The sequence below is a fragment of the Brassica rapa genome, chromosome A07 (assembly GCF_000309985.2).
Source record: "Brassica rapa cultivar Chiifu-401-42 chromosome A07, CAAS_Brap_v3.01, whole genome shotgun sequence".
Lineage (NCBI taxonomy): Eukaryota > Viridiplantae > Streptophyta > Magnoliopsida > Brassicales > Brassicaceae > Brassica > Brassica rapa.
The window spans coordinates 10394914-10420672 of record NC_024801.2 but is presented as its reverse complement, the minus strand read 5'-3'; the positions used below and the strand labels follow the sequence as shown (position 1 = coordinate 10420672).

Here is a 25759-nt window from a genome sequence, read left to right as displayed (position 1 = left end):
AGCCTTCAATTAAAAAAGAAGAAAATATGTCTTGTGTAAATCTACGCAGTGTTGGGATGAGGACGAAGAAAAGTTTTCACTAGACATAAGGATCTCAGTTTGATGAACTTCTTTGTGTTCCTTGTTATACACGGAAAATGCTCATATATATGATGGACTTTTTAGGGGCAAACAGAGTGTGTTTGGTTGCAGAGAAGGTGATATTCTCGATTGGCATTGAAGTTTCTGGCTTTATTTGATCCCATCTCCACACATAAACTAAAAAACATAGACATCAAGCCAAAATCTTTTGATTGGGTTGACTCACTCACACGTAAGCCGTGACGATGAAACTAGTTTTCGTTCCCAGTATTTATCTTTATATGCCAAATAAAACAAACAACAACTCCAATTTTATTCATTTTTAATTGGAGTAAAATAAAAATGAAATCAATTTCTGATTCTTAAACATTTGTAAATCTTTACAAAAAATATTAAAGGATTGCCAAGTTAATAATCCTAATTAGTCTTTACATCTGTTTGATAATCTTAATGTTGGGCATTCGGTGTGAATTGGAATAAACCGAACCGGCCAAAGCAAAATCCAGGTTTTGGTTTAACATCCGCTTTAACCAATAAACCGATCGGTGAATTTCAATTATTTTTTGGTTCGATTCGGTTCGGTTCAGCGGACAAGAAACCGATCGGTTTGAAATATATTAACCAAATAAACTAAATTTTTTTGAAACAAACCAAATAAATAAAAAAAAAATCAAAATTTACATGACTGTTTTTAAACCAAATTAATCGAATAAACCGATATGTAAACTAGTTTCGGCTCAGTTCGAAATAAATAATAATACCGAAAACTGAACCAAATAACCTCAGTCCTGAACCAAATCGAACCGAAATATAGTTCAGTTTACTTCGGCAGCATTTTTTCAAAACCGAAAAACTAGAAAACTAGTAAACCAACCCGAAAAACCTGAATAAACGAAGAGTAAAATGCCGAGCTCTAGATAATCTCTTTTCGTCCAACAAACTTCAAGCCACGTCAATGGTAAACGTAGCATAAACACTGGTTAAAAAATGAAGTCACGTGAATACATATAACATATGTGGAGATCGGAATTTGCGATTCTTATCTAATAAGAGAATCCTTTTTTTCTTTTTTCTTTTGGGAGTGATTATGATTTGTGAACCCAAAGAGTGTGACTGCTTCGACTTCGACGTTAGGCTTCCCCTAGTGCTTTGTCGAGTTGTCTTCTACTCAAAAGTCTCCTACTTTTATAGAAACATTTAGGCATTACATAGTTTTATTGACAAAGCTCCAAACTTGGAACTATCACGAAGCAAAAGGGTAATGCTTTTCTTCTTCTTCTTCTTCTTCTTCTTCTTCTTCTTCTTCTTCTTCTTCTTCTTCTTCCCCCATACCATCTCTCTCTCTGCGGAAACACTAAAGCTAGCTAAAGGTTGATGCTTTTCTAACAAAAGTCTGCTCCTTTGTTATTTTTGCTTGCTGATTATAGTTACTGTGTGTTGCATAGCCTTTCTTAAAGCAAATGCCTTTTCTTGTTTTCCAGTTTTGGGTATTCAAGAAGATGGGTTTTGAGGCTTTGAATTGGTACTGCAAGCCAGTTGCAGAAGGCTTTTGGGAGAAAGCAGCGGATGCTGCGTTTGGTTCCTACACGCCATGCGCTATTGACTCTCTAGTCATTCTTGTTTCTCACTTTGTCCTTCTTGGTTTGTGTTTCTACCGGATATGGACCATCTTCCGCAATACCAAAGCTCAGATATATGTTTTGAGGAACAAGTGCTATAACTGTGTGTTAGGGATGTTAGCTTGTTACTGTGTTGTTGAGCCGGTGCTGAGATTGGTCTTGGGGGTTTCACTTTTTGACATGGATGGAGAGACTGGTCTTCTTCCTCCATTTGAGGTAATTTCAAATTCCAACTCTGATTCTTTTAATTGTATGGAGATTAAACTCATATGCTGTTCAAGATCAGAAATGAAGTGTGGTTTTGGTGTTGTACTATGGCAGGTTGCATCTTTAGCTGTTGAGGCATCTGCTTGGTTCTCCATGCTTGTTTTGATTGGGCTGGAAACCAAACAATATGTCAAAGAGTTCCGGTGGTACGTGAGATTTGGCGTTGTTTATGTTTTGGTTGCTGATGCTGTGCTACTCGACCTTGTGTTGCCTCTCAAGAACTCAGTCAACAGGTTGAAAAATCTACTACTACTACTACTAAACTTTTGAAGTGTGAAAATGTGTTTGGGCATTAGTAGCTTTAACCCTGAAAGTCATAATAGGTTTCCTCAATTTGCTATTGCAGAACTGCCCTGCATCTCTTTATCAGTTCAAGATGTTCTCAGGTTTGTTGGTAAATGGTCCTTTTGTATAAAAGCGTCAGGCTTTATAAAAACATCTTGAAACTGAAAGATATAAGCTAGGTTTTAAATAGCTAGTTTTCTGAGACTGTACCTGAGGCAATCAAATGTTCGGACTCACTGTTTAAGTATTTATTTTGTTTTTTTGTTGCAGGCTCTTTTTGGGATTCTTCTACTTGTTTACATTCCGGAACTAGATCCTTATCCAGGATACCATATTCTAAACAATGAACCGTTAGACAATGTTGAATATGAAGCACTTCGCGGGGGAGAGAACATATGCCCCGAGCGACATGCCAGCATATTTTCCAGTAGGTTGCCACTGAATCCATAAACAAAGGCTTTTCAAATATATAACAGTCAAGAAAGATAGATTAGCTTCATGGTTTCATGTTTGTTCCATTGATTTTGATTTGTTTTCTTAGGAATATACTTTGGTTGGATCACGCCGCTTATGCAGTTAGGCTACAGAAAACCGATAACTGAAAAGGATGTCTGGCAATTAGACAAATGGGATCAAACAGAAACTCTGTTCACAAGGTACATAAACTTTGTTGCTTTTCTGCATCAACTCTCTCTCTTTTCTTATGGTAGAAAGCTTTGTTTAGAATCAAGAACATTCTTATCTATTGGATGAGTTATCTGACAGATTCCAAAGATGCTGGACAGAAGAATCGCAGAGACGCAAGCCGTGGCTTCTCCGAGCACTGAATAGCAGTCTTGGTGGAAGGTAAAGAAGGCTGATGATTTTTCTAAAAACCACTGATGACACTTTAGTTTCCTTTTCAGCCAGAGATTAAGTTCTTGTGTTCTCTCTTTGTAGGTTCTGGTTGGGTGGTATCTTTAAGGTAAATATCTATTGGCTGTTATTTTACCGTGCATCCACAGCAATATTCAGTTTTGTATTTGACAACTCTCAAGCATTTAATACATCATGTTTTGGCGTGGTGTAGATTGGAAATGATCTTTCCCAATTTGTTGGACCGGTTGTACTAAGCCACCTATTGCGGGTAATCTTTGTTTCTGATTAGTCCTTACTAAAACAATATTGCCTAGTTTGTTTCTGGCCTTTGCTTCTACATGATGATTTATATTTCACATATCTTCTATTACTTATCATGGATTTGGCTGACTTTATGATTAGTTAATATTTATCCCCTGTTCTTCTTCGGCTAACTGAATCTTTGATCATTTTATGAAGTCAATGCAAGAAGGTGATCCTGCTTGGGTTGGCTATGTCTATGCTTTCTTTATTTTCGTTGGGGTGGTAAGTATCAAGAAGTTCGTTTTTGTTCTCTAGAATACTTTTTCTCCAACTGACGTGCTTAATTTTCTACTATTACCCAGTGAATACACTGAACTTCTTCACCATTCTAGCTCTCACATTGTTGTTTTTCTTGTTACAACCTCTGAGATCTATTCCATATCGACATTTGTTTCAGACACTTGGAGTGCTCTGTGAAGCTCAGTACTACCAGAATGTTTGGCGTGTGGGATTTCGGCTGAGATCAACTTTGGTAAAGTTTGTGAAACTTCTCTCTCTGTCCCATTTGTATGATCGTTTTAGTCATGTTTAATCTCCAACTAAATATGATATTTTTCTCCTAGGTTGCAGCTATATTCCATAAATCTTTAAGACTAACTCATGAAGCTCGCAAGAATTTTGCATCTGGGAAGGTCACAAACATGATAACTACAGATGCTAATGCACTTCAGGTATACTTATGTGTTCAATCTTCCTTCTCAGTTTGATCCATACTACTTTTGCACAACTAACGACTTGTAACTGCTTACATTGTCACTTTATTTTCCAGCAAATATCACAACAACTCCATGGCTTATGGTCAGCTCCTTTTCGCATCATTGTGTCTATGATTCTTCTCTATCAACAACTAGGAGTTGCTTCGCTTTTTGGTTCATTGATTTTGTTTCTCCTTATTCCTCTCCAGGTATTAAGCTTCTTTATTATTTTTTAGCCTATTCTTGAATTGTACAAGTTGTGGTAATTGCATATAAACTTACACAGTTCTATTTATCCTGGTTCGTGATAAACAGACTCTGATTATAAGCAAAATGCGGAAGCTGACTAAAGAAGGGCTCCAGTGGACTGACAAAAGAGTTGGTATCATGAATGAGATTTTAGCAGCCATGGATACTGTAAAGTATGTCTGTTACTCCTAATCATTTGTTTTTCAGCTTTTCTGAATGTCACATTCTTAAAAGCAGTTGTGGAATTTTCCAACTTTGTTAGATGCTATGCATGGGAGAAGAGCTTTGAGTCGCGGATTCAAGGAATTAGAAATGAAGAGCTCTCATGGTTTCGTAAAGCGCAGCTACTATCAGCTGTATGGCTACTTATCTTTGATTTTGTATTGCCTGTAGTCAATAGGATGCATCTGTCTCGTCTGCAGTTAGTTAACTGGGTGTTTTTCCTCTTGCAGTTTAACAGTTTTATACTAAACAGCATCCCAGTAGTTGTGACTGTGGTTTCATTTGGGGTTTACGTTCTGCTTGGAGGAGATTTGACACCGGCAAGGGCATTCACATCTCTTTCTCTATTCGCAGTTCTAAGATTTCCTCTCAACATGTTACCAAATCTTCTAAGTCAGGTTATTTTAATAGTCATCTCCTCAGTAATATCATATGCATCTGTAAAATGAATTGCATCTTGATTTTGATCCATCTTATTTAGTTGTCTTATCTTTGCTACTTCTCCACTTAGGTTGTTAACGCAAATGTTTCACTGCAACGGATTGAGGAACTACTTCTAAGCGAAGAGAGAATTCTAGCAGAAAACCCACCTCTTCAACCAGGGGCTCCAGCCATTTCCATTAAGAATGGATATTTTTCATGGGATTCAAAGGTGAATCCTCTTAAGTTTCCCTCTTGTTTAGATAACGTTGAGTTGCAACATTAGATTCTATGATACTCATGGTTTTATGTTCTCCAGGCAACGAAGCCCACATTATCCAATATTAATTTGGAGATTCCAGTCGGAAGCTTGGTTGCCATTGTAGGTGGAACCGGGGAAGGTAAGACATCACTTGTTTCGGCAATGCTAGGGGAGCTATCACGTACTGAGACCTCAAGCGTTATTATTAGAGGCTCAGTAGCGTATGTTCCTCAAGTCTCATGGATCTTCAATGCCACTGTGAGTCACCCTTACTACTCGCAGCAAAAATAAAAAACTATAGTAGCTTTCAGGTTCTTTATTTTCATTTGGTCTATGTTTTGCAGGTGCGTGATAACATACTATTTGGCTCGTGGTTTGAAGCTGAAAGATATTGGAGGGCTATTGATGCTACTGCCTTACAACACGATCTCGATTTGCTTCCGGTTGGTGGAGTGAAAAGGCTTACACAACCCAGTTACATTTACTTGATATGACAATTTCTTAGTCGTAAATTCTTGAATTGGTTTACTCAGGGCCGTGATCATACAGAGATTGGAGAACGGGGGGTGAATATTAGTGGAGGGCAAAAGCAGAGAGTTTCAATGGCTAGGGCAGTCTACTCCAGTTCAGATGTTTACATATTCGATGATCCTTTGAGTGCTTTAGATGCTCATGTTGCTCAGCAGGTATTGACTTTTGAGGTTGATCCATTACATAAATGATCATATTGATTACTCTTAGGGTTGACATATATATATATATATATATATATATATATATATATATATAGTATAATCAGTGAATGTTCAGCCATTTCATCAATGGTCAAACCACCTTTACTTGAATTCGGATGATTTAATCAATTAGTATTAAGCCATCTTTTTACAGCGTGTTTGATTTATTAATTATTCATGAAGGTAATAGACTTTTTTTGAACCAAGTAACAGGTGTTTGATAGCTGCATGAAAGATGAGCTGAAGGGGAAAACGAGAGTGCTTGTCACAAACCAGCTACATTTTCTTCCTTTGATGGATAGAATTATTTTAGTGTCCGAGGGAATGATCAAAGAGGAGGGAACCTTTGAAGAGTTGTCAAAAAATGGGAGTTTGTTCCAGAAACTAATGGAGAACGCTGGGAAAATGGACACAACCCAAGAGATGAATAAAAATGACCAGAAAAGCTCGAAGCCTGGTACTACTCTCACGGTTGATGCGAGTGAAAGAAATGTTGGCAGTACCAAGCAAGGAAGACGAGGAAGATCGGTGCTTGTAAAGCAAGAAGAACGAGAAACTGGCATCATAAGTTGGAACGTTCTGATGAGGTATAAAAAGGCAGTGGGCGGCTTATGGGTGGTTATGATCATCTTTGCATGCTATTTAACAACTGAGGTTCTCCGGGTTTCAAGTAGCACATGGCTAAGTTTCTGGACCGATCAAAGCACTTCAAAGAGTTATAGTCCCGGTTTCTACATTATCGTCTATGCTCTTCTCGGATTTTGTCAGGTTTGTTGAGTGAAATAGATAAACTCGGTCATATATTTCATTAAGTTAATATGTATTATGATCATTGATTTTAGGTCGCTGTGACGTTTACCAACTCGTTTTGGCTGATCACATCAAGTTTACGTGCCGCCAAGAAACTCCATGACGCTATGCTGAATTCTATAATGCGAGCTCCTATGCTCTTTTTCCACACAAACCCAACTGGACGAGTAATCAACAGGTTTTCTAAGGACATTGGTGATATAGATAGAAATGTCGCCAACCTTATGAATATGTTCATGAACCAGCTCTGGCAACTCCTCTCGACCTTTGCACTTATAGGTACTGTCAGTACAATTTCATTGTGGGCTATAATGCCGCTCCTGATACTGTTTTATGCAGCATATCTCTACTATCAGGTATTGTTCTATGCATCAAGTATATGCAGAATAGTTTTCAAGCTTGTGATCCACTTGGAATTGATATCAGCTTTGTGATTTGTAGAACACATCCCGTGAAGTGAAACGTTTAGATTCGGTCACAAGATCGCCTATTTATGCTCAATTTGGAGAAGCTTTGAATGGTTTGTCAAGCATCCGAGCCTATAAAGCATACGAGAGGATGGCCAAGATTAATGGAAAATCCATGGACAACAACATAAGGTTCACTCTTGCAAACACTAGCTCAAATCGTTGGCTCACTATAAGACTGGAAACTCTCGGTGGTGTCATGATTTGGTTAACCGCAACTTTCGCCGTTCTGAGGAACGGGAATGCAGAGAACCAAGCTGGTTTTGCGTCTACGATGGGTCTCCTTCTTAGCTACACACTGAATATCACTTCTCTGTTAAGCGGTGTTCTAAGGCAAGCTAGCAGAGCAGAGAACAGCTTGAATTCCGTTGAGCGTGTGGGTAACTACATCGATCTACCTTCTGAGGCTGCAGATGTGATCGAGAACAATCGTCCAGTATCTGACTGGCCTTCAAGAGGATCAATTAAGTTTGAAGATGTTTATCTGCGTTACAGAACTGGGCTTCCTCCAGTACTTCATGGACTGTCCTTTTCTGTTTCTCCCAGTGAGAAAGTAGGAGTGGTGGGAAGAACTGGTGCAGGGAAGTCTTCAATGCTGAATGCATTGTTTCGGATTGTGGAAGTGGAAAAAGGAAGGATAATAATTGATGATTATGATGTTTCCAAGTTCGGACTGATGGATTTGCGCAAGGTTCTAAGTATTATACCACAGTCACCAGTTCTTTTCTCAGGTCAGTGTGTAGTTTAAGACAACATTATAAGTATGTTCCTGTAGTTTCTTTATGAGAACCATTGCTTCTATTTTAGGGACGGTGAGATTCAACATTGACCCATTTAATGAGCACAATGATTCTGACCTATGGGAGGCTCTACAAAGGGCGCATATAAAAGATGTCATCGCCAGGAACCCTTTTGGTCTAGATGCAGAGGTGTAGTTTATAGTAAATACATAGATTCTTTGTTTTTATTGTGACTGAGACTATTGATCTAACTTTTACTCACTTTTGAGACTTTGAAGGTCTCTGAGGGAGGTGAGAATTTCAGCGTGGGGCAAAGGCAACTTCTGAGTCTAGCGCGTGCGTTGTTAAGAAGATCTAAGATCCTTGTTCTCGATGAAGCAACTGCATCTGTTGATGTCAGAACAGATTCTCTAATACAGAAGACCATCCGTGAGGAATTCAAGTCTTGCACAATGCTTGTTATCGCTCACAGATTGAATACCATCATCGACTGCGACAAGATCCTTGTGCTTAGTTCTGGTCAGGTAATGCCAGGATTATTGTACAGAGTAGCGACATTCGTTTGATGCTTACATAAAACTATGTCAACTTCTTATAAGGTTTTGGAGTATGATAGTCCACAAGAGCTGCTGTCAAGAGATACCAGTGCCTTCTTTAGGATGGTTCACAGCACCGGACCAGCAAATGCTCAATACCTTTGTAACTTGGTCTCTGCAAGGAGAGTGAATGGAATGGGGCTAGGTGGATAGAAATGGTCTATCAGCCTTGCAAGAAGTTTGTATTGTGACAAGAAGAACGCAAATGGAAGTTGCAGTTATCCCTTTGCTTGCTGATGCAATTTGCATCATTGCCATTTACAGAGTACCAAAACTAGAAGGTGGTAGATGGTCTTAGGTACGCTTGTGTACATGCGATCGTCTTGGATATTTGGCCGATAGAGATGCTGATTCTTGCAAGTGTTATATTGTTCTTTAGGGCTTAGGGACAGTGGCGAAGTAAGAAAGAATAAATGTTCCTTTGTTCTTTAGAGCTTTACACGAAATTATCTTGGTAATGATGTATCATTCGCTAGTGTTTATATATATGTAAGAGGTCTTTATAAAACTAATGATCTGCAAAACAATAAAGATATGACATTCACCTTTCAAAACCGCTTCTAATGTGAACAAGTAACCCGTTTTGTTAAAACAGACGCCGAGAAGGTTGCCCAAAACTAAATATCTGAGTATTAGTTATAATACTGTTATATATTGACTAATACAAAATCCGTCGTAGTCTAGCTGGTTAGGATACTCGGCTCTCACCCGAGAGACCCGGGTTCGAGTCCCGGCGACGGAGACTTTTTGTTTTTGCTCTTACGTAACAAGATTAGCTCATTATTTAGTTTTAATTTGTCTGGGTGGCTCCTTTAGCCAAAAGTTAAAAGAATTGACGTCAAAAAGCGTGACGTTTGCGAAGGCCGAGGCGTGTATTTGTTTCCCATGTGCGTGAAGAGAACTGCACGCCTGTCTAAAAGGAAAGCAAATTATGCGACATCTATTAACGATTTTAAATTATCTCTACTTGTGGTCAAAGGCATCACCTATGGTGCAATGGATGATGTGTGAGGCTGTTTTACGGACTTTGATACCACCATAATCTCAGCTGCATAAGAAAGTGTGTCCTCTAACAAATGCTCAAAAATAAAACTTTCTGAAGCAGTCTCCTCTTGCTCATTGCCGTCAGGAATGTTGTCAGGATCTTCGTTGAACATTTTTTTTTCTAGCATTTCATTTCCTCGTGAAAAGAGAATCAATGGATTTTTGAAAGACCGGTGGAAGAAGGACATGTCACAGAAAATGGTTGAGATTGTGCTTTATAGGTTGGTTAGGTGTTGTAAATTGTAAAGGATTCTCATCTAATTGACGCATTTGATGGGTGTCTCTTTTAGTGTAGAAAGTGACAAAGAAATTCATGTCGTGGTGAGTTTCGAAGTGAAGGAAGAAGTAGGAGAGGGCCCGTCATTGGTCAGTATTCACCGGTGGTGCTGTGAGTTTAGTAGCAAGCCTTTTAGTGTTAGGAGGCCAATAACTCAAGACAAGGAGCAATGACAGTGAAGTACTCCTTGACAACATTTTTTTATAATTCAGACAAGGCCATACTGGGCGAAATATGTACAATCCCTGACATTTTATCCTTATCAATTATACAAAATTCTAGTGAGAGTCGATGGAAGTCCATTCATCAGGATAATCATGCATGATCCGCAATGGGGAACCTGCAAATAATAACTAGAAGAGTTAGGTTATAGTCTAAGCTGATATGTTTAATGAATGATAGAAAATTAACCAGCTTTTTAGAAACAATAATTTTTGAGAGAATAGAATTAAAGATTAAGATCTTTGGATTTTCCTGAACAAAAAAAAAATACAGATGAAAATGATGAATGAAAATTGCTTTTAGAAAATAGAATGAATCTGCATTCAAACTAAAAAGTACATAAGTAATCCGTGATTAGGAATTTAAATAGATGTAAGTTTTGTCAAGTGTGTCAGATTTAATCAAGACCGTCGAGTGGGATGAGAGATGTGTGGTTGAGATCAATTCCTATCAAAATATAGTCATCAGCTTACTTACAAACAATGTCGGGCCTGAGAAAAACAAGACCAGAAGCAGCTATAAATCTATTAACAAACAACTCTTTTTTTTCCTCTAAAATTATGTATTGAAAGAAATTAAGAAAAAAAAAGAACCGAACCCATTATCTTCTCTAACACGAGGAGCTACTTTACCACTTGACGGCCAAAATATTAGATTTTAAAAAAAAAAATAAAAAAAAAACATGGTTGGAAGCCTGAGCTTCCTTTGTGTGCGCTCAGGGCCACCGCTGCTTACAAATAAACTCATTTAATTATATATTAGGAAATATGTGAAAGAAAAGTGTCATAGTAAAAGAAATGTAGTTCATTGTGTTAATAAGAAGATGAAAATTATCTATGAATGTAATATTTTTTTATATTATAAGAATATTTACATGTTATTAATAGAAAGGAAAACAAAAATTATTACTGTGGAAGGACATTTTATACCTATGCTCTACTTTTGTTTCATCATAATTAATTTCTAAGAAAAGAGGATTTATTCATCAGTTGTCCTCTATAGATTATTTTTAGAGATAAATTAACATAATTATTTTTAGTTAATATGAACGTAATTATCTTATATATTAAAATAGAAGTTATGACTTAGTTCATGTGTGATTTTTTTATTTGGACCACCCTTTAGAAAGTTGTTGAAATTACTTTTTTATAAATATATGAATTATTTTTAATTATTGTAAAACAAAAAATCAAATAGATATTCCTATACTTTCTCTGAAATTGTGTATGAATAAAATATTTTCATATTTTTTTATTTAAAATATAAATATATTACTCATTTTCATTAAAATAAACCTTTTAAATATTTAATTAATTTCGTATTTATTTAGATAAATATATATTTCATTTTTCACCTAATATTTTATATAAAATATTTGTTAATTTCGTGTTTATTTAAATCTTAAATGTATATTTCATTTTAAATAAAAAAACTTTTTAAATATCTAATTAATTTTGTAACTATAACTAAAATTATATATAATTTTCTATTAAATTTGTGATATTAATTTAATATAATACTTTTCAATTAAAATTTTGATCCTTAACCAATGATATATTTCAATTCAGAATTTTTTATCACATAATATAAAATATGTTATCACTGAAAATTAAAATAAAAAGATTTTAAATTATTGTATGTGAACTATAAAATTGTTGTATTTTAAAATATTATATCAAACAATTAGTAATATTGTAAATATTACAATTAGCCACGTAAAACAAATAATTATGTGTGTAGAAATAAAAATAATCATCCGCATGATCAAGATCTAGTATTACTTAAGTTGGGTTATTAAAGTGGAAAATGATTAAAGTAGTTTATTAGTGTTAAATAAAAGGTTAATTAAAAAGAAGAAGAAAATCTAGAAGTGACCAAGACTATTATGCCAAGGAATTGAAGGACATTTCAGCTTTGACCCAAGAAGCCCAAATTATATATTTTAACCTTTTTTTTTCTTTTAATTTCCTCAGTTTATAATTTTTTTTTTCTTTCCGTTAAATCGACGAGTCCTCGATTTCACTTTTTTCGTCAGATTTCAAACTCTCCGATCTCTGATTCCGACGAGATATCCTTCTCATTGTTGAAAGGAGGAGCAAGAGATCTGTCCAGATTCTTCGGGAGAAATGGATAGGGGGGACATTGAAGAAGCCGGCGAAGAGGACTTCCCGCGTCTCGGCGGAGGAAGATACAGGCCGGTGGTGGCGCACGATAGGGCGGTTATCGAAATGTCCTCCGTCGAACCTGGATCTTCCTCGTCTCCCACTCTCAAGTAATTTCATAATCGGACCCCTTCCTCATAACGTGAAGCTCTTTTCGTTGATGAAGATCTCGTGATCAGTAGACATTGTTACTGAGAATTTGCTTGTATCGTTGAATTGTGCCTCGTGAGTGTCTCACGTTTGTAGTTTTTTTAACAGGAACATAAAAGTAGTTACGCCAGGAGAGTTGGGCGCTGGTGCAAGGGAGGGTCCAAGACTAGAAGATGGTGTCAATGGCCATCAGAAGGAGTCCAAGCTCGAATTATTTGGTTTCGATTCTCTTGTCAACATTCTTGGTTTGAAGAGGTACATTTGATCTTGATTTTGACATTAAAAAGACTTTATTGACTGCATTAAGTGGTAGCTAGAAATACTGGAAACGGTTTCTTGCTTTCAGCGTGGTCTGAATTATATCAATGGAGGATACAAGTTTCCTGCCCTTGACTATGTATACAGTTCATGATTCTAATAGCATTGATGGCCTTTTTATCGCTTTATGTTGTTCTGAATGATTCTTAACTATATTTTTGTCTTCTTAAGGATCTCTCTTTCATTACCCTGATGTGCAAATGCGTATTGTATATGTGTTTTTCTTTGAGAAATACATTCTCTTAATTTTATATGTGATTGAATATGTCCTTCAGTATGACGGGGGAGCAGGTTGCGGCACCATCTAGCCCTAGGGATGGGGAGGATATCTCTATCACCCAAGGACACCCAAAGGTATCTTCATATTCCCATTAGCTTCTCACTTATTTGTAAATCATGCATTTGATCATCGCTGCCAGGCTGTTCCAGCCAATATCTTCTCTTAGAGCAAAACTGTCGAGTCACATTAGGCTTAGTGAAGAGAGCAATATGAGAGAATAACCGAAAATAACTTTAAAAGTTAATACCTCTCTAACACTGGCGGTGCAGGGGTACGCCAGGAGTTCAAGTATCATGCACTAGAATTACCCCTTGTCTCCTCCAGTTTTCTCTCCTTTGTTTGGAAACGTTTGTGAACATTTTCTTTATTGAAGTTTAATCTGTTAGATTGCAAAGGTCACGTTTCTTTATCTGTTTGTTTAACTGCTCTGTGTTTAGCAATCATTGTTTCAGGATGATTAGATTGTTTTCCTTCGTCTGAAAATATCCTTCATTGTTCTGTTGTTGACTCTGTCTATTATGGTGCTGCGAAATTAATGTTTTCTATGTAATATAGTCCGGCGGTTTTCATCCATCGCTGCATTTATGGTTTTTCACGATGTTACTATATCTGCTTGGTTTTTGTAGCCTGCTCTCAAGATGGGTACAATGATGGGAGTTTTCGTTCCCTGCTTACAAAACATATTAGGAATTATATACTACATCCGTTTCACATGGTAAGACTGCAAAGTCCTTGATGTTGTACACCAGTCTGCAAAGTCATCATGGCTGGTCTTAAGCTGTTCAGTTTTCAGGATTGTTGGCATGGCTGGTATTGGACAAAGCCTAGTATTGGTATTGCTCTGTGGATTATGTACATTCTTGACGACGATATCTTTGAGTGCCATTGCGACAAATGGCGCAATGAAGGTAATTCTTAATTTTTCTGTTATATCACCCGAATTTTCTTTAACTGTAGTTATAAGTAGCCTTCCGTGCGTTGGGTTTCTGGTCCAGAGTTGGCACCCCTAATACTTTTCTCTTTCTTGTGTGATGAACAATAGTCAGGACTTCAAGTTAATTCTGTAATTAATTTTTGCATTACTTCCAGGGTGGTGGACCATATTACCTCATTGGTCGTGCTCTTGGTCCGGAGGTTGGGATTAGCATAGGCTTATGCTTCTTCCTTGGCAACGCAGTTGCTGGAGCTCTGTAAGTGTAAATTCTGGATCCTTTGAAGGAAACTCTCTTGCAGAAAGTCTTAAGCCCAACACCCATTCTTTTGAGTTGCTGGTGCTCTCTTCAGTTTCACATGGCTTCCAAGTGCTTTTAGTAACTACTTTTTATTATTTCCTCCTTATTTCTGTAGGTACGTTTTGGGTGCTGTGGAGACTTTTCTAAAAGCGTTCCCGGCTGCTGGGATTTTTAGAGGTATTACTGTGGAACTTGTAAGAATTGAAACCTGGAACCAAACCTTTAGTAATCTGTCAGTTTTTGTCACCACTTTATCATGCTAGTCTTGACTCGAAAGACTTGTTTCATCAATTGTTGGAAGTGGCAAAGCGTATATGCAAAACAGAATTTGCAAGAACGATATTTTTGCCTACCAACTTCTGAGTTCTATTTAAAAAAAAACGTTTACTTGTTTTCCCTGAGGACATAATCTATAGCCAATTTCTCGCATTTAGTCACTTAGCTCTGCCTTATTTCTAATGGCAGAAACTATCACGAAGGTTAATGGAACAGCAGTTGCAGAACCAATACAAAGCCCAAACTCACATGACTTGCAGATTTATGGAATTGTTGTGACTATCCTTCTATGCTTCATAGTGTTTGGCGGCGTTAAGATGATTAATCGGGTTGCACCTGCGTTCCTAATACCGGTTTTGCTCTCTATATTCTGCATATTCATCGGGATATTTTTGGCAAAGACAGATGATCCTGACAGTAAGCCATTTCTGAATATTGTTGGAAATAGATTTATATTTCCCCCAAAGTTTTAACCTTCACTTTGTTACCCTGTTATGATCTGACCAGCTGGAATTACGGGCTTGCGTTTTAAAAGTTTTAGAGATAACTGGAGTTCTGCTTATCAGATGACAAATAATGCGGGAATTCCTGATCCAACTGGAGGCACATACTGGACTTTCAAGTGAGTCACTTTCAGAAATAGTGTTGCCCATGATAGTGAAACTCTAGTTTTGGTTTTAAGTTTATTTGCTCAGTTTTTAGTCTGAAATTTATTTACACTTCTCTTTGTTTGTTTTATTTTCAGTGATTTGGTGGGTCTATTTTTCCCTGCTGTAACAGGAATTATGGCTGGGTCAAATCGATCATCTTCACTGAAAGACACACAAAGATCAATTCCTGTTGGAACGTTGGCTGCCACTCTGACTACTACCTCACTGTATGTGATCTCTGTGTTGTTTTTTGGAGCCGTTGCGACCCGTGACAAACTTTTGACTGATAGGTAACGTTTTTACTCCTCGCGTGGTTACTTTTTTATGTTATACAGCTGATCTGTTATATCTTGTTAAGTGTCCTGGAGGAAATTAAAAAGCCCCACTTATCACTTGCACTTATCTTTATCATGATTTGAAAGAAACTAGAAAGAAATTCAAGTTCTGAATATACTACGCAAAGTCATTAGGGGCCTTCAAAAGCTATAATTTTTTTTCTTAGTTTATGGCAGGATAGAATATTTATGTTTGATACTGCTCGCTGAGACTTCTTCTTTTAGGACTTGAACACCTAGCTTATATCATGGACTATACATGCAATGAAATATTTTCCACTATTGCAGGCTACTTACTGCTACAGTTGCTTGGCCGTGGCCTGTCATTGTTCATGTTGGAATCATCCTTTCAACCTTAGGGGCTGCTCTCCAGAGTTTGACAGGGGCCCCTAGGTTGCTTGCCGCTATAGCAAATGATGATATTCTCCCCATCCTAAATTATTTTAAAGTTGCAGATACGAGTGAACCTCACATAGCTACGCTTTTCACAGCATTGATCTGCATCGGATGTGTTGTTATTGGAAATCTAGATCTTATCACACCGACTGTGACTATGTTCTATCTTCTATGCTATTCGGGAGTAAACTTGTCTTGTTTCCTGCTCGATCTTCTTGATGCTCCAAGCTGGCGTCCACGGTGGAAATATCATCATTGGAGCCTTTCCTTTGTTGGAGCCGCACTTTGCATAGGTATGAATTTTCGAATAATCAATCGCTCGAGAAGATGTCCTATTGTGAAGACTCTTGTTGATTTTTCCTGCGTTTTTTTTTCTCTACGGTTGCAGTGATCATGTTCTTGATTTCTTGGTCATTCACTGTGGTTGCCATTGCTCTTGCAAGTCTTATATACAAATACGTTGGGCTAAAAGGAAAGGCCGGGGACTGGGGAGATGGTTTCAAGAGTGCATATTTTCAGCTGGCCCTTCGTAGTCTCAGGTCACTCGGAGGTAAGGTTACATAATTACATTCTCTATGTGTTGTTACACCGAACCTGCCTTATCTAATATCAGATGGTCCATTTATCTAAGCTTTTCTCATGCACTATCTTCTCTCCTAATTGCAGCGAATCAAGTGCACCCCAAGAACTGGTATCCAATCCCCCTTGTTTTCTGCAGACCATGGGGACAGCTCCCAGAGAATGTTCCGTGCCACCCTAAACTGGCTGATTTCGCCAACTGTATGAAGAAAAAAGGTCGTGGAATGTCCATCTTTGTCGACATATTAGATGGTGACTACTATGAATGTGCTGAAGAAGCAAAGGAAGCCTGCAACAAACTAGCCACCTACATTGAGTATAAGCGTTGTGAAGGTGTAGCTGAAATAGTTGTAGCCCCAAACATGACCGAAGGGTTCCGTGGGATCATCCAGACGATGGGACTGGGGAATCTCAAACCCAACATCGTGGTAATGCGGTACCCTGAGATCTGGCGCCGTGAAAATCTAACAGAGATTCCATCCACATTCGTTGGGATAATCAACGACTGCATAACAGCAAACAAAGCAGTTGTCATCATCAAAGGGTTAGACGAATGGCCAAACGAGTACCAAAGACAGTACGGAACAATCGACTTGTACTGGATTGTGAGAGACGGTGGTCTCATGCTTCTCCTCTCGCAGCTTCTTCTGACAAAAGAAAGCTTCGAAAGCTGCAAGATCCAACTCTTCTGCATAGCTGAAGAGGATTCAGACGCGGAAGCACTCAAAGCCGACGTGAAGAAGTTCCTCTACGACCTGAGAATGCAAGCGGAAGTAATCGTGGTGACGATGAAGTCATGGGACATAAGATCAGAAGGAAACAGCAAAGAAGATTCGTTGGAAGCGTTTGATGCTGCACAGAGACGAATCTCAGATTACTTGGGAGAGATAAAGAGTCAAGGTTCGACTCCTCGGTTGGCGAATGGGAAAGCGATGGTGGTGAATGAGCAACAAGTGGAGAAGTTTCTGTATACAATGCTGAAACTGAACTCGACCATACTCAGTTACTCGAGGATGGCAGCGGTGGTTCTGGTTAGTCTCCCGCCGCCTCCGTTGAACCACCCAGCGTATTTCTACATGGAGTATATGGATTTGCTGGTGGAGAATGTTCCAAGGATGTTGATCGTGAGAGGGTATCACAGAGATGTTGTAACTTTGTTTACTTAGTTTCATATCTTTTTTTGATATTATCCACCAGCAAAATCAAAGACCCTGCCCTTCTTCAAGGCCAGCTGCTTCTTTTCCTCTCCCAACCTCTCCCCTTTATATAATTTTTACAGTTTATATATAATTTTAACCTTGTAGTACAGATAATTCCATTTTGTTGAAAACGATTGAATTGGATAATTCCTGTGAGCTTTAGTTTTTTTTTCGAAATTTGTTAGCTTCATTTTATTCTTTTGGTTATGCACTTACACCCATAGTTTCATATATATATATATATATATATGGTAACACACCGCTCACTAGTTTTATCATTTTTCTCATTCCAAAAGAAATCTTCAACGTTACAGAATCTAAGTTCATACATTGATCATTATCCAGAAGTGAAACGAATTTGCAAATTATTCCTCTTTCCCACCATCAGTCGAAACTCGAAAGAAACTGGTTTTGTTAGGCTAAGATGAGCGCAACTATAACTTGCTGTGACTTTGTTAAAAGACTATGGGGGTATTGTTTACTTTTCAATCACTAGAGGCCTGAGAGTTATTGTCTGTTGTCTGAAAATACATTTTTTTTTATAAAAATATTGAAAACCGTAACTTCTGTAAGTCTCTCTCACTCTTTAGAAAATACTTTTCACCGACGCTTCTTTCCTTCTCCATGCCTCGATCGTCTTGGAGCTTCGTCTTCATCTTCACTCCCACTCTCTTCGTTTCTCAAACTGTTTCCACCCTCAGACTGCTCCATCTCATGAGATGTATGTTCATCCACGGCCACTCCTCTGTCATCACTTCTCTCAGGTGTTCTCCGGTTAGAAGAGGCAGGACGTACTGATGTTGTTGTTGTCGCTGGTGGATGATACATTGGCCTGCCTCCTCCTCCTCCTCGAGGAGCAGCGTTTCCCATTCCTCCCATAACCGGTCCACGTCCCATCATCCGATAACCTCCATGTGGAAACTGTTGCGGAGGTCTACCAGGAAACATCATCCTCGGTACAGGTCCTCTGAAATCACCACCAAACCTCGGTTCATACGGTCCAAAAGGTCTTGGACCACCCATACCAAACGGATCTGGCATACCGTTACAGCCACCAGGTCCATAGGGAAAAGCATCGGCAGGGGCCATTACACCGAGAGGGAAACCTCCCATGCCAGGCATTGGTCTGATTCCACGTCCTAGAGGCATTTGAGGAGGCCACATCATTCCTCTTCCTCTGCCTTGAGGACCATTTGCCATGCCATCTTCTTCCTCCTCGCTGTCATCTTCTTCTTCTTCCTCTTCTTCGTTGTCCTCAAACGGGACAATGTTTGAGTTCTCAGCTCTGCTCTCTGGATTCACTCCCTTTGCTTTCTCTTCTTCTCGTTTGGCTTCCGCAGCTATGGATATTGCCTTGAATGTTAAGACAAAACAAAATATGATTAAGCAACAAAAAGAGAGTATATACCATAAAGTAACTAAACTCCTAAAAGAGGCGGAGCTCATCAGTAAAAAGTAAAAACACATGGAGCTTAGTTCTTCCATGTGTCATCATAAATTAAACGCTTAAGAACCATCAAAAGAACAAAAGCGAGCAACTAAAAGAGAGTATATACCATAAGCTCGCTATCTGGTTCTAGATAAAGCAAAGAAGCCAGCTCCTCGCCAACGGAGGGCTCTAACTCCTGACAATCTCTGCTTATGTACACTCATTGAACACCAAAAGAGTAAGCTAAAGGTGACTATTACGCAACGACCATTAGCTTAATACTTCGTTATCACTGGCTCACTGCATCAATAGTAACTTGTAATGACTAGTAAACTTTTTTTTGTGTTATCATGCAAGTATGGTCAGCATGGGGCAATTTTAACCATTGCAGCCAGTGTATTGATATAAACATCCCCTTTTTTTGTTAATTGAGTTTATTGTATCTAAAAACGATACTACTCCTAAATAGGAGACCAGCTATGATAGCGTAACAACGTACCTTGACAGGTAAGTTTTCATTGTAAGGATTCCTCAAGTTCCGAGTTTTGTGGAAGGACAGTTCGCACAGCTACAATGATGAGAATTACAATCACTCAGATAAGTTATGTGAATGCTGCAAATCAAGTTAAGAACTTCATTAGCTCTCGTACCATATACCAGAGCTCATTGTCAACAATACCAGAACAGAGAACAGAGAAAATAAAAAAAGTAGTAAAGTGTGTATTAAGATCGGTGGTGTAAAAGGGCACACTAACATTTCAAGCAAGACTGAGACTTCTGTATAAGAATTTAGCACCAGAATTGCAAGACCATATAGGCTCAATCGCATAGGGAAGAAGCAAACTAAACCGGGATTCAGAGCAACCACTATACTAATCAAAGGGAGGTTTAGGCAAAAAGTATACCTTTAACCATTTAACTGAAAAGTTGCGGCCAAACTGCGCGGTGCCATGCTCATGTTTCCAATTTTCTCCACCAATTCTGGACGTCATCTTAGCACAGCCCTATAGCGTCATGTGAAAAGAAAGATAAGTTAGGCTCATAAGGCTGCCTACCAAATACAACAATTAGGACGAAGAAGGTTACAGAAAGCAACCATTGATACAGATGAAGAAAGATAATTAATAAGTCTTTCAACAATAAGTAAAGTGGTTCCTGTTTAGCCCAATGAACTACCTGGAAATGACGTGTCCGGTTGACAGAGAATATCAAGATCACATTTGCCACAGAGTCAAAAGCCTCATTAAGTTTCGCTTCATTGCTTCTCTGTGTAGCCCATACTCCTCGTTGCACAGATAACTCGAAGTTTTCTAGATTGCAACTTTTTACTACAAAATACCTGAAAACCCAAGTTTTTTTTTTAAGTATCAGATATGGCAGATGAAGCTTAGTGAGAATGTAGTAAAGGGCAAATAAGTTAACGAGTTCGCATAATTACATCAAACTATAACCCAAGTAAAGCATTTTCAAAAGATAAAACGCTGAAACGTTTTAAGAATTCAAGATCAACTGAATGTGAATCCAGAAGATATTTCTACATGAATCACAAGGCTTCTAATCAATAACTGAATAAAATCTTAGTGTACAAATGCAAAGACTTAGGCAATGAACTCTTAGGGACCAATTATGAAAGAACTCTCCGTGGCATCATATTAAAAAAGAAAGTTCTTTCAAATAAAGACTGATACAAATGCATAATGTACAACTGCAAGCACAATAGTTCAGCAAGATATTATGCCTAAAGTTAGCAACTGAGAGTGTAGGTTAAAAGGATGACTAAAATAAGCCATATAGATCAAAGGAAGCAAGACACTTTATGTTGACTAGAAGCTCATAAGGGATACTCGTGCAGAAGCGAAAATACATCAATTTTGACAATGAATACTAACTATTTCACACAAGCAAGCAGAGAGGCCAACACATTATTATTCCGCTAAAGAAACAGAAAGTTACATCCAAATTTTGGAGCTCTTTTAGCAGTAATCATAACAGCTCACATCACAATCATTATTAATACCTCTCTAGCCACTGAATGTTTGTTAGTATAATTTGTTAACCTGAAACAACAAGACAAAGCATGACTCTTACGGTTGCAGGATTCCTGCTAAACCACTGAGCCAGAGCACTAAATAAAAGATAATGGTTCTAAAGTTACATATGCTTCTTAATAGATCTTAACAAACTATAATCAACTATGAATGAAGACAGTATATGGATACGCTACCATTTGCAAAGCCTAATTCCACAAATCAAATGAAGAAAGAAGGGGAACTGATGGAAAGAGGGAGATTAGTAATAGGTCAAAGAAAGATCAGAATGCAAAGCCAGACCAGACGCAGGTCAATTTGATTGAGGAAGATTACAATCTCTGAATCTACGTATCTATCAAAGCAAAGTATCCTAACATCAGACAGAATATATAACATAAAAGCTAGTTACATTTGTGTGTGAATATAAAAAGTATCTGTATCTGATCACTCTTATAAGAAACCAATGTCTTGATAGTTGATAGATATACAGTTTACACAACCCAATTAAAAACCGTGGGGCTCTGTACACACCTATTCACCCCCCGAGGCAACGGATGAGCATGAGATGTTTGTTCAGCAGGGTTTGGTGTCTGAGTCTGGCTGACCTGATGTTGTGTTTGCTGAGGCTGTTGTTGCTGCAAGTTACCTGAGTCTTGTAGCTGTCCCTGCGTCTGAAATTGCACCTGAGGCTTAAACATCTCCCAACTGCGGAGCAACCTTCCGCGGTTGATAAAACCTGTTAGGCCCATGATTGTAAGAAGTCAGTTGCTGTATCTTCTGAAGAACTTCCTCAACTGGAGGTGGAGGTCCAGGCAGCTTGGCATGTCTGTACCGACACTCAGAACCATTCGGACAAAACCCAAGCTTGTACCTGCCAATACAACATGACCAAACTAAGAACCAGACACAATCTCATTCATTGCATAGAGTAGTAGAACCCACTAACTTTCATAAGACGACAATACCAAACAAAGAACCAAACACAATCTCTTTCATTGCATAGAGTAGATATAACCCATTATCTTTCATAACAAAATAGACCAAACTAAGAATCAGACACAACCTCATTCGCTGCGTAAGAGTTAGAACCCATTAGCTTTCATAAGACAATAAGACCAAACTAAGAAACAAACACCAATATCATTCATTGCATAGAGTAGAATCAAACAACAAGACATACATATTGCACTCTTTGATATCTTCATTGGTGTGTTTATAGACGCAATCATGCTCTCTACATTCGCCGTGTAACCGGAAGAACCGGCAGATAGGCATACGAGCTTTGTCGTACTGATGGAGGAACCCGCAGGCTTCCGCTTTCATACACAGACCTCGAAGCCAGTGTCTGCAAACAGTCTGACGGAAGCTCCGTCCTCTTCCAGCTCCGGGAACCGTCGCGGAGGAATGATCGTAGTTTGGTGTCAGGTTTACGGCGGCGGAGGATGAGTTTTCGGGAGGAGGGACCGGGACTGAAGCTGTGGGTTGGGTAGGTGCGGAATCGAGACCGCCTTCGAAATCGAAGCTGAGACCGTCGGCGTCCTCCATTGTTTAGGGTTTCGATCGAAGAAGCCAACGGAGGAGCAGTCTCTGAGTTTTGAGCTTCTTCGGAGCTCTGATCATCGGAGATTGAACCGGGTGGTTTATATTTAACCCATGTTCAGAAAATTAGCCGAGGTTTGAATGGGCGGATGATCGGTTAAGTCATACTGAACCGGTAATACGTATGTAGTAGGCCTGGGCATTTTACCCGGACCCGAAGACCCGACCCGAAACCGATCCGAAAAAACCCGGTTCGGGTAGGAACCGACCCGATCAAATTACCCTATCAGGTCTTGTTGCAGAGGACCCGCGGGTCTTGGACCCGACCCGACCCAAACCCGAAACCCGATGGGTACCCGAATTTTTTGTAAATTAAATAAACTGCATTAAGGGGGAATCGAAGACGGGTTATTTGTCTAGAGAACATTGGAGTCAACCACTAGGAGACAACGAATTGTTGTTGTATCTCGCATAGTTTAGTATATATACACATTTTAATATAATAAAAACAAAAATTTTGAATAAAATTTTGAATATTTTCGGATATATAAATATTTTCAGATATATTTTTGTATTTTTAGGTGTTTTTTAGATCGAACCCGAACCGAACCCGACCCGAAACCGAACCAAATCCGAACCGATAAATTCTAATTACCCGAATGGGTCTAACTATTTAAGACCCGACCCGACCCGGATCCGGCACGACCCGGACCGACCCGGAACCGAAAATTTAAAATTACCCTATCGGATCCTAAACTCTTAGACCCGAAAGACCCGGACCCGAAAGGACCCGACCCGAATCCGACCCGACGACCCGAATGCCCAGGCCTAGTATGTAGCTTTCTAAAAAATAACTTGTTCGGAAATTTAATTTAGGAAAATTTCATACAAAATAGCGCAACTATTTTTTCTAAAAAATAGGAACCAAACATTTTTACTATCCAGTTTAATATATAAGATTAACTATTTTGATGTTGATTAAAAACCATTTTGTTCGTTTTCATAAATTAACCTTTAAATTGTGTCCACTTTAATATTCTAAGTATGTTAGTATATTCAAAAATTATTATTAATTTTTATACATTTTAAAAAAAAAAATTGAAAACTCAAAAAAAATTCTTAAAAATTTCTAATTTTATTTTAAGTTTTAAGAATAAAATAAACTGAATTTTATTTTTAATATCAAATTTAATTAATTTTCTGAAACTCAAAATAATTTGTTTCATTTGAAATTAAGTTTTTCTAAAATTTAAAAGGGTAATTCTCTCAAATAGTCATTTTAAAGTTTTTGTTACCAAAATAACCTTCAAAAATAAAAATAACCAAAATAACCTTTTTTTTGAAAATTTTAATTTTTGTTTTTTTTTAGTTTGAAATTTCATCCTCAAAACTTCACCCCTTAACTCTAAATCGTAAGTCTAGATTAGTTAATCCTAAAGTATAAATATGGATTTACCCTTTAATAAAACATGTCTTGGTCATTTTCCTTTATTGAATGCCATTTTTGTGAAAATAAACTAAAAGAAAATATCATACGGAATTTTTAAATTTAAAACTACATCTAAAATGTAGTTACTTTTATTCCTAAAATTTAAAATTAACTTAATTATCTTAAGATTTTTTTTTCAAATTTGGGATTTTTAAATTTCGTTTGAAACTTATTAAATTTTGATTAAAATAAGCATAGTTTGATTATTAAAATTATCACAAATTCAAAGTTAGTGAATTAAAATGAACAAAATAATTTGTTGAGGTGGATAACAAAAAGTTTGAGTATTAAAATGCTTAATATTAGTTTAATTTTTTTCATAATTTTTTCTTGAAAATTTTAACATTTAACATTTTGTAGCTTCTTATTGTTGTTTTTGTCAAAACTTCTTAAAAATTGGATTATTCGATTTATAGATTGAAACGATAACAATATAACTTAAAAGAAAAAAATCACTGCATAATTCCGATTTGGCATGGTTGGGCACCGTTGAGTGATTTAGGTTGCCAAATCAACTAGACGAATGTAGGAATTAAGATCCACAATCAAAATTGTATAGAAAAATGTAAAATTTGTGGAAAGAATATATCTTAAGAAAGAATATATCTAATACCAAAGACAAAACAAAATGGATAATACAATTTAAAAAAAAGTATATCTAAATATCTTATTAAACTCATAATTTCATGATGGTTTATGTGATGAGTTTGACTTGTCTTTAATACTAGTGAACTTAATCCAATTTATATATATATATATATATATATATATATATATATATATATATATATATATATATATATGGTGCATTTGGCACACTTTATTCTACGTAACTCGGATTACAGGGTTACCGCTTGATCTTGAAGTAATTTTTTTTATTGAAAAATGGTTAAATTGAGGTCTATTAAAAACACAAATTTAATCTTTAGGTGGGAGGTGTAGCCCACAGATAGATTCTTTCCCTTTCTACTCGGGGCAAAACAACAAAACACTAGTAATATATTTATAAGTTCAAATTTTCATCCAAGGCATTAATAAAATTCTAACCAAAAATACACTAAAAAAAATTATGGGGGCAACTGCCCCATCCACTCCCCATCTAGACTAATAGGACAACTCCTCTTTTAATGGAAACCAATAAACCACCATGATGTGGTTATCTCATATCATGATCATTATCTATTTGATATGAAGTTTGTTACCTCAAAGATTTGAGATAATCCTTGAATCATGATATTTTGTTAAATTAGTTTATCTTGAATATATTTTAGTAAACCAGTGCTTAATCCAACTCCAGTAACAACAGAGATTAAGAACTAGTTACTAAAATAAGCTACATTAGGCACACAATGTAAGTTCCCTATTAAGTGAAAAATAAAATAAATTTAGTTATTATGGTTGTAAAAGAAGTAGATGTGGTTCTATTGTGTCAACATAGAGTAATGTGGTCTGTTTATAATAAAAACTAGTACATGCGTAATTATAATTTGTCTCATAACTAACAAACGAACGGGCAATGTTGAATACCATTACCAACCACTACT

General features: G+C 37.4%; 2 protein-coding genes, 1 non-coding gene and 1 pseudogene across 7 annotated transcripts; 3 read left to right on the top strand and 1 right to left on the bottom strand.

Moving 5' to 3' along the window:
• The first annotated feature begins 1054 nt into the window (after window positions 1-1054).
• Window positions 1055-9160, top strand: LOC103828809 (ABC transporter C family member 12). 5 transcript variants are annotated; one of them, XM_033274794.1, is made up of 27 exons: window positions 1344-1361; window positions 1413-1451; window positions 1563-1916; window positions 2022-2200; window positions 2314-2353; window positions 2523-2679; window positions 2794-2908; window positions 3018-3098; window positions 3192-3216; window positions 3322-3378; window positions 3570-3635; window positions 3811-3885; window positions 3977-4084; window positions 4183-4317; window positions 4424-4530; window positions 4620-4713; window positions 4810-4977; window positions 5091-5231; window positions 5319-5519; window positions 5606-5704; window positions 5795-5947; window positions 6209-6763; window positions 6838-7161; window positions 7247-8003; window positions 8080-8201; window positions 8291-8536; window positions 8612-8985. In XM_033274794.1, the coding sequence occupies exons 3-27, from the start codon at window positions 1581-1583 to the stop codon at window positions 8759-8761; spliced, it is 4491 nt and encodes a 1496-aa protein (XP_033130685.1). In that variant the 5' UTR covers window positions 1344-1361; window positions 1413-1451; window positions 1563-1580; the 3' UTR covers window positions 8762-8985. The 5 variants fall into 5 exon arrangements, with proteins under 5 accessions (XP_033130684.1, XP_033130686.1, XP_033130685.1 ...); XM_033274793.1 differs by having other exon boundaries at window positions 1055-1451; window positions 8612-9160; XM_033274795.1 differs by lacking the exons at window positions 1344-1361; window positions 1413-1451 and adding an exon at window positions 1055-1339.
• A 117-nt stretch (window positions 9161-9277) lies between these two features.
• Window positions 9278-9350, top strand: TRNAE-CUC. The gene has a single exon. It is a non-coding gene; the product is annotated as a tRNA-Glu (tRNA).
• Window positions 9351-12020: 2670 nt separating this feature from the next.
• Window positions 12021-17923, top strand: LOC103828808 (cation-chloride cotransporter 1). Its single transcript, XM_009104450.3, has 13 exons — window positions 12021-12423; window positions 12572-12718; window positions 13057-13135; window positions 13688-13776; window positions 13855-13969; window positions 14151-14251; window positions 14409-14470; window positions 14759-14986; window positions 15077-15191; window positions 15315-15509; window positions 15843-16243; window positions 16339-16500; window positions 16617-17923. Exons 1-13 carry the CDS (start codon window positions 12278-12280, stop codon window positions 17693-17695), a joined length of 2919 nt encoding a protein of 972 aa, XP_009102698.2. The 5' UTR covers window positions 12021-12277; the 3' UTR covers window positions 17696-17923.
• A 230-nt stretch (window positions 17924-18153) lies between these two features.
• LOC103828807 lies at window positions 18154-25424 on the bottom strand (annotated as a pseudogene).
• Window positions 25425-25759: the final 335 nt, after the last annotated feature.

Coding starts and splice junctions, on each gene's coding strand:
- LOC103828809 (XM_033274793.1), top strand. CDS start 1,581: ATGGGTTTTGAGGCTTTGAATTGGTACTGCAAGCCAGTTGCAGAAGGC. Junction 3,217..3,321: donor GGTTGGGTGGTATCTTTAAG/GTAAATATCTAT, acceptor GGCGTGGTGTAG/ATTGGAAATGATCTTTCCCA. Junction 3,886..3,976: donor TTCGGCTGAGATCAACTTTG/GTAAAGTTTGTG, acceptor TTTTTCTCCTAG/GTTGCAGCTATATTCCATAA.
- LOC103828808 (XM_009104450.3), top strand. CDS start 12,278: ATGGATAGGGGGGACATTGAAGAAGCCGGCGAAGAGGACTTCCCGCGT. Junction 14,987..15,076: donor AAAGACAGATGATCCTGACA/GTAAGCCATTTC, acceptor TGATCTGACCAG/CTGGAATTACGGGCTTGCGT. Junction 15,510..15,842: donor GACAAACTTTTGACTGATAG/GTAACGTTTTTA, acceptor CCACTATTGCAG/GCTACTTACTGCTACAGTTG.